General features: G+C 52.7%; 1 protein-coding gene across 1 annotated transcript in view; it reads left to right on the forward strand.

Annotated features, from left to right (window-relative positions):
* Positions 1–7,500, forward strand: part of LOC119575526 (basic proline-rich protein-like) — a gene marked incomplete at its 5' end in the record, with an annotated part of 16,634 nt that overhangs the window by 5,243 nt on the left and 3,891 nt on the right. The window contains 6 exon segments of the mRNA XM_037923177.1: positions 2,535–2,576; positions 3,674–3,854; positions 3,857–4,068; positions 4,144–4,526; positions 4,963–5,094; positions 5,345–5,433. Of these exon segments, the coding sequence (XP_037779105.1) occupies positions 2,535–2,576; positions 3,674–3,854; positions 3,857–4,068; positions 4,144–4,526; positions 4,963–5,094; positions 5,345–5,433 (1,039 nt within the window).

Below are 7,500 nucleotides of genomic sequence, written 5' to 3' on the forward strand. Positions count from 1 at the left end.
TCGCGCTGGAGATTACCTTTACCTTTCATGTATAAATTATACATCCGTTTCTCTTTTTATCAGCCTCTCGATGATCTGTCTGTCTGACTGGGTCCGTGTCATCATTCCGTTTAGAGTTTATTCGTGTGTCTGTTTCTCCGTAATGGTGTAACGACTGTGTGCGTTTGTAGAAATTGTATATCTATATCTCGTTTTAGGTTGTTTTGGTTTCTGTCTGTCTGCCTGTCTGTTTGTCTCTTTCTCTCACTCTCTCTTTGTTTGTCTGTCTGTCTGTCTGTCTGTCTGTCTGTCTGTCTCTCTCTCTCTCTCTCTCTCTCTCTCTCTCTCTCTCTCTCTCTCTCTCTCTCTCTCTCTCTCTCTCTCTCTCTCTCTCTCTCTCTCTCTCTCTCTCTCTTTCTCTCTCTCTCATTTTCTCTCGCTCCCTCTCTAGTCCCCCTGTCTCCTCTCCCCTCTCCTCTCTTTACCTCCCTCTCTGTGTCCCTCCTACTTCCCTCCCTCTCACCCTTTCATCCCCCCCCCCTCCCTTCACCATCCCACCCACCATTCCAAATTCTTATTGTCCCTCTCTTCTTTCTCCTCTTTCTCTCTTCCCACCACACTCCCTCCTCCTTCTCTTCCTTTCCCTTCTGTCTACCCATATTCTTTCTTCTCACATTTCCTACCTCCCTTTCTCATATTTCTCCTTCTCACCTACACTGTCCCATTCTCTTCATCTCCCTCTCTTATCCCTCTCTTCTCCCTTTCACCCTACCTCTTTGTCCTCCCTTCATCCTCCCTCTCTCCCTTTCCACCCTCTCGTACACCCCTCTTCCCTCTCCCCCTTTCCATCCTCCCCTCCTTCTCTTCATCCGTCTCCCTCCTTCCTCCCTCCTCCCTCTCACACCACATTCCTATCTTCACCCTTTTTCCCTCTCACCCTACCTCCTTCTTATCCCTCCCTCCTCCTACCTCCCTCTCCCTACCCCCTACTCCTCCTCCCCCTCCCTCCTCCTCCCTCTTTCCCCTCCCCTTCCCACCTCCCTCTCCCCTCCTCCCTCTTCCCCTTCCTCCCTCCCTCCCCCCAATTATCCCCACGCCCTCGAGGGTGACGGCGCGACGACGGAGCTCGAGTGCCACCATGACACTCGAGGTACAAAGAAAACGGAGGTCGCATTTGCTCCTCCTCCGTCTCCTTATTTCTTATTTTTCCTTCTCCCTTCTTTATTTCACTTTCCTTTTTTTTGTTTTGCTTTTTTTTCCTGTTTATTCCCTTCTTTTATTATATGTCTTATTACGTTTTTCATTCTTTTTTTTTCATTCTTTCTTTTCATTCATTCCGATTCCTGCTTTCGACATCAGTTTTCTTATTTCTTTATTTCCTTATTTCCTTATTTATCCACGTTACTTTCTCCTCTACTTTTCCTTTCCTCTCTTCTTTTTCCTCATCTTCTTCCTTCTTCGTTTTATTCCTTTTCTCATATTTTCCTTTTCCTCTTTTCCTTCTCATTCTTTTTCTTTTTTTCTTCCTTTCTTTTACCACTTCTTTCTTTTTCCTTGTTTCCATCAATTCCTTTCTTTCTTTTTCTCTCTTTCTTCCCCCTTATTCTCCTTTTTCTCCTTCTCTCTTCCTTCTCCTTCCTTTTCCTTTCCACCTCCTTTTTATTTCCTCCTCCTCCTCTTTCCTCCGTTCCCTTCTCCCTTCCACCTCCTTCTTCTCTTCTCCTTCTCCTCTTTCCTACGTTTATCCTTCTTCCTTCTCTCTCCCTTCCACCTCCTTCTTCTCGTCTTCTTTTCCTCAATTCCTCCTTCCCTCCTCCTCCTCCCCTCCACCTCCTCTTTATCTTCTCCTCTCCCTTTCCCCCTTCCCTCCTCCTCCTCCCCTCCATTTTTCCTCTTTATCTTCTCCTTCTCCTCTTTCCCCCTTCCCCTTTCCTCCTCCTCCTCTCCACCTCCTTTTTATCTTCTCCTTTCTCCTCAATTCCTCCTTTCCAGCCCTAGTTGGGAGCAAAAAGGGGCCACTTGGAATTTGGCACTCAAAAACGTTTTTTAAAAACGTTATTTTATTTCAATTTTTTCTTTTGGTCCTTTTCGCTTTTTTTATTCTTTCTATCGTTCGTTCTTGTCATTATCTCCCCCCTTCCCCATCTCTTAATGCTTTGTTGAAGTTTGGTTTACTGTTTTTTATTGTTGTTGTTGTTGTTGTTATTCTATATCCATCCTCTTATTCTTTCTTTCTCGTTTCTTTTTTTTCTTCTTCTTCCTCTTTTTGTCATTTTTTTTATTTTTTCATTTTTGTTTTTTATTCTGACATTAATGTGTTTTCTTTTTTTCTCTTTTGTCCTTTATTCATGACTCGACTTTGTGCACTTTGCAGTTATTAACTCATTCTTTGTTATATATATTTTTTTTCGTTCTTTTTTCTTTTTCTCCTTCGTCTTTTCTTTCTTCTTCTTCTTCTTCTCCTTGTTCTTCTTCTTCTTTTTCTTTTTCTTTTTCTTCTTTTTCTTTTTCTTTTTCTTCTTTTCTTCTTTTTCTTCTTCTTTATTTTTTCTTTTTCCTCCTCCTCCTCCTCCTCCTCCTCCTCCTCCTCCTCCTCCCCTCCTCTTCTTCTTCTTGTTTTTCATTTTCTTCTTCTGCTTATTATTATTTTTATTATTATTATTATCATTATTATTATTATTATTATTATTATTATTATTTTTATTATTATTATTATTATTATTATTCATTTCTTTCTTCTACTTCTTCTTGTTCTTCTTCAAAATCTTCTATGTTCTCTTTCTTTACTTCATATTATTAAGGAAATTCTTAAAAGACATATAACATATTTAGGTGAAAACGAGGCGGGACACTAAAATACACTATAGTAAAGGCAATTTAGATAAGCTTAGTTTATTTTTAATTATTAATTTTCCATGTCAACCCCTTTCTTATCTCCAGTGCCACCCCCTCCCCCCCTCCCCCCTCCCTCCCACCCCAATACACGCTACACGAATAATATTGAAAAGGAATTATATTATATTATAAAATTATATTATAAAAGGATTATAAAAGGAATATTATATTATAAAAGGAATTAATATTAAAAGAAATTATTTTCATATCGTCTCGTTTTCATGAACTTTTTTAACGTTATTCATCTCCCCTTCCTTTTCTGCACTTTCCCACTTCTCCTTTTCGCGTCTTTCTCCGTGCCTTTTTATTCCCTCTTTTCTTCACTTTGTTCTTCCTTCTTTCTCCCTCCAGTCTCTTTCTTTCCCTTCCCTCCTTTTTCTATCTACTTTCTTTGCCTCTCCCTCTCTCCCTTTCACTCCATCTCGACGATCGACGGTCTTTCACCCCACCTCCTTCCCCTCTCCCTCAACCCCCTTCCCCCCACCTCCTTCCCCTCTCCCTCAACCCCCTTCCCCCCACCTCCTCTCCCTCTCCCTCAACCCCCTTTCCCCCCCCCCCCCTTCCCCCCTCCCCAACCCCCCTTCCCCCACCCCTTCCCCCTCCCTCAACCCCCTTCCCCCCACCTCCTTCCCCTCTCCCTCAACCCCCTTCCCCCACCTCCTTCCCTCTCCCCCCACCCCCTTCCCCCCCCCCTTCCCCTCTCCCCCAAAACCCCCTTTCCCCCCCCCTCCTCTCCCTCTCCCACAACCCCCTTCCCCCACCTCCTTCCCCCCTCCCTCAACCCCCTTCCCCTCCCCTTCCCCTCTCCCCCACCCCTTCCCCCCACCTCCTTTCCCCCCCCCAACCCCCCCTTCCCCCCCCCTCCTTCCCCCCCCCAACCCCCTTCCCCCCCCCTCCCTTTCCCCCTCCCCAACCCCCCTTCCCCCCCCTCCTCTCCCTCTCCCCCACCCCCTTCCCCCCCCCCTCCTTCCCCTCCCAACCCCCCTTCCCCCCCCCCCCTTCCCCCCCCCCCCCTCAACCCCCTTCCCCCCCCCCTCCTTCCCTCCCCTCACCCCCCTTCCCCCCACCTCCTCTCCCTCTCCCTCAACCCCCTTCCCCCCCCCCACCTCCTCCCCCTCCCTCAACCCCCTTTCCCCCACCTCCCCTTCCCCCTCCCCCAACCCCCCTTTCCCCCCCCCCCCCCCCCCCCCCCCCCCTCCTTCCCCCCTCCCTCAACCCCCTTCCCCCCACCTCCTTCCCCTCTCCTCAAACCCCCTTCCCCCACCTCCTTCCCCCTCCCCCAACCCCCCTTCCCCCCTCCCCCCCTCCCCCAAACCCCTTCCCCCCCCCCTTCCCCCCCTCCCTCAACCCCTTCCCCCCCCTCCTTTCCCCCCTCCTCAACCCCCCTTTTCCCCCCCCTCCTTCCCCCCTCCCTCAACCCCCTTCCCCCACCCCCTTCCCCCTTCCCTCAAACCCCCCCCCCCCCCCTCCTTCCCCCCCTCCCTCAACCCCCCTTCCCCCACCTCCTTCCCCCTCCCTCAACCCCCTTCCCCCTCCTCCTTCCCCTCTCCCTCAACCCCCTTCCCCCCACCTCCTTCCCTCTCCCTCAACCCCCTTCCCCCCACCTCCTCTCCCTCTCCCTCAACCCCCCCTTCCCCCTCCTCCTTCCCCTCCTCAAACCCCCCTTCCCCCCCCTTTCCCCCCTTTTCCCCAACCCCTTTCCCCCCCTCCTTCCCCTCTCCCTCACCCCCTTCCCCCACCTCCTTCCCTCCCCTCAACCCCCCTTTCCCCCCCCCTTTCCCCTCTCCCCCAACCCCCTTCCCCCACCTCCTTCCCTCTCCCTAACCCCCTTCCCCCCCCTCCTTCCCCCCCTCCCTCAACCCTTCCCCCCACCCCTTCCCTCTCCCTCAACCCCTTCCCCCTCCCCCTTCCCCTCCTCAACCCCCTTCCCCCCCCCTCCTTCCCCTCTCCCTCAACCCCCTTCCCCCCACCTCCTCTCCCTCTCCCCCAACCCCTTCCCCCCACCTCCTTCCCCCCCCCTCAACCCCCTTCCCCCCCCTCCTTCCCCTCTCCCCCAACCCCCCTTTTCCCCCCCTCCTTCCCTCTCCTCCCCCCCCCCCCCTCCTTTCCCCCCCCAACACCCCCCCCCCTCTTTCCCCCCCCCCCCCCCACCTTCCCCCCCCCTTCCCCCCCCTTCCCCTCTCCTCAAAACCCCCTTCCCCCCACCTCCCTCCCCCCCCCAACCCCCCTTCCCCCCCCTCCTTCCCCTCCCCTCCCCCCCTTCCCCCCACCTCCTCTCCCTCTCCCTCAAACCCCCTTCCCCCACCTCCTTTCCCTCTCCCTACACCCCCTTACCCCCACCTCCTTCCCCTCTCCCTCAACCCCCCCTTTCCCCCCCCTCCTTCCCCTCTTAACCCCCCCCTTCCCCACCTCCTTCCCCCCCTCCCTACCCCCCCCCCCACCTCCTTCCCTCTCCCTCAAAACCCCCTTTCCCCCCCCCCTTTCCCCCCCCCCCCCCCCCCTCCCCCCCCCCCTTCCCCCCCACCTCCTTCCCCTCTCCCCCAACCCCCCTTCCCCCCCCCTCCTTCCCCCTCCCTCAACCCCCTTCCCCCCACCTCCTTCCCCTCTCCCTCACCCCCCTTCCCCCCACCTCCTCCACCTTCACCTCACCCACTCCGCCCTCCCCTCAACCCCCTCCACCCTCTCCCTCCCCTTCCCTCTTCCCTCAAACCCCTCCCCTTTCTCTCCCCTTCCCCTCTCCCTCAACCCCCCTCCCTCTCCACCTCTCACCCCTCTCCCTCCACCTCCTTCCCCCTCTCCCTCAACCCCCTCCCCTTCTCCCTCCTTCCCCCTCTCCCTCAACCCCCCTCCCTCTCAACCTCTCACCCCTCCCCCTCCACCTCGACGACCTCCCCTCCACTTCCTTTCCCTTCTTTCTCCCTCCCTCCCCCTCCCTCCCCCCTACGTTCCCGGAAGACCAATCAAAGTACGATGTTAAATGAAAAAAAGTACGAATGAGAATGAATAATTGCGCGATAACCCGATGAATATACAATTGCAGATAGGTTAGTTATGTGCCTTGCTTTGTGGAATCATTAATTCTCTCTCTTTGTCTTTCTGTCTTTCTATTTCTCTTTATTTACTTATTTATTTAGTTAGTTATTTTATCTTATTTTAGTTAAGTTTTTTTTTTTTTTGAGTGCCGTTGTTTTTTTGTTTTTGTTTTTTCTTTATTGGTGGTTAGCTAATTTGTTTTTCTTTTCCCCCTATTCCCCGTATACGTCCCTTTCACTTCTCTTCTCTTTCTGTTATCTCCCTTTTAACTTTTATTTCTAACCCTCCTTCCCTCTCCCAGCCTTCTAAATCTAATTCTAAGTCCACTTCTCTTTATCTCCATACCCAATGGCCACATTCTTTCTCTCTCTCTTTCCTCTCTCTCTCTGTCTCGCTTTCTCTCTCTCTCTCGCTCCTCTCTCTCTCTCGGTCCGTTTTCCCCCCCCCCCCCCTCTCTCTCTCTCTCGTCTCTATCCTCTCTCTCTCTCTCTCTCTCTCTCTCTCTCTCTCTCTATCTATCTATCTATCTATCTATCTATCTATCTATCTATCTAGCTATCTTTATCTCTATATCTCTCTCTATTTCTCTTTCTCTCTCCCTCTCTCTCTCTCCTCTCTCTCTCTCTCTCTCTCTCTCTCTCTCTCGTCTCTCTCTCTCCTCTCTCCGAGTCATCTCTCTCGCTCGTCTCATCATCGTCCCTCTCTCTCTCTCTCTCTCTCTCTCTCTCTCTCTCTCTCTCTCTCTCTCTCTCTACCTTTCTCATATTCTCTCTCTCTTTTTCTATCGATCTATCTATTTTTTTAAACTCATCTCTATCTATCTGTCTACAACACACCCACTTCTTCTCACCTTCCCCTTCGCCCCCCCCCCCCTTCGGCCTCTCTCCTTCTTTACCCTCTCCTCACCCTCCTCCCCTCCATCTCTCCCCCCCACCCTCTCCCTCCTCCCCCTCCCTCACCCTTCTCCCCCCACCCTCACCCTCCTCACCCCCCCCACCTAAACCCCCACCCTCACCCTCCTCATCCCCCCCACCTAAACCCCCACCCTCTCCCTCCTCCCCCACCACCACCCCCCACCCCCATTCTCTGACTCGATATGGTCATTTGCTAATCTGAATAATGAGCCTGTTACACTACAATGGGGAAGATGGGTCATTAACGTTCGCCCAGCTTGCATAATGGAGGCCCATTAGATACGCGCTATACATTTACGAATATGCATCTGGTCACGTGATTTGTGGCGTCGCTGTTGCGTTGTCGGGGAAAGAGGTGAGAGAGGGTTATGGGGGGGGGGTGAGGGAGGAAGGGGGGAGGGAAGAGGGAGGGAAGGGGGGAGAAAAGGTTAGGGTGGGGGGAGGGAAACAGGTGAGAAAGGGTTAGGGTGGGGGGGGGAATGGTGGGGGAGAAAGGTTGAGGGGAGGGAAGGGAGGGAGGAAGGGGGGGAGGTCTGGGGGAGAAAGGGTGGGTGGGGAGATGGTAGGGAGGTAAAGGTGGGGGCTGGGGGGGGGTGATGGGGGTGTCATTTCGTGAAGGCTGTTATCGCCTTGTATCTTGTAGTGTTGGAGGGGGAGGGGGGGGAAAGAGGGGGGAAGT

Source organism: Penaeus monodon, chromosome 7 (assembly GCF_015228065.2).
Source record: "Penaeus monodon isolate SGIC_2016 chromosome 7, NSTDA_Pmon_1, whole genome shotgun sequence".
Lineage (NCBI taxonomy): Eukaryota > Metazoa > Arthropoda > Malacostraca > Decapoda > Penaeidae > Penaeus > Penaeus monodon.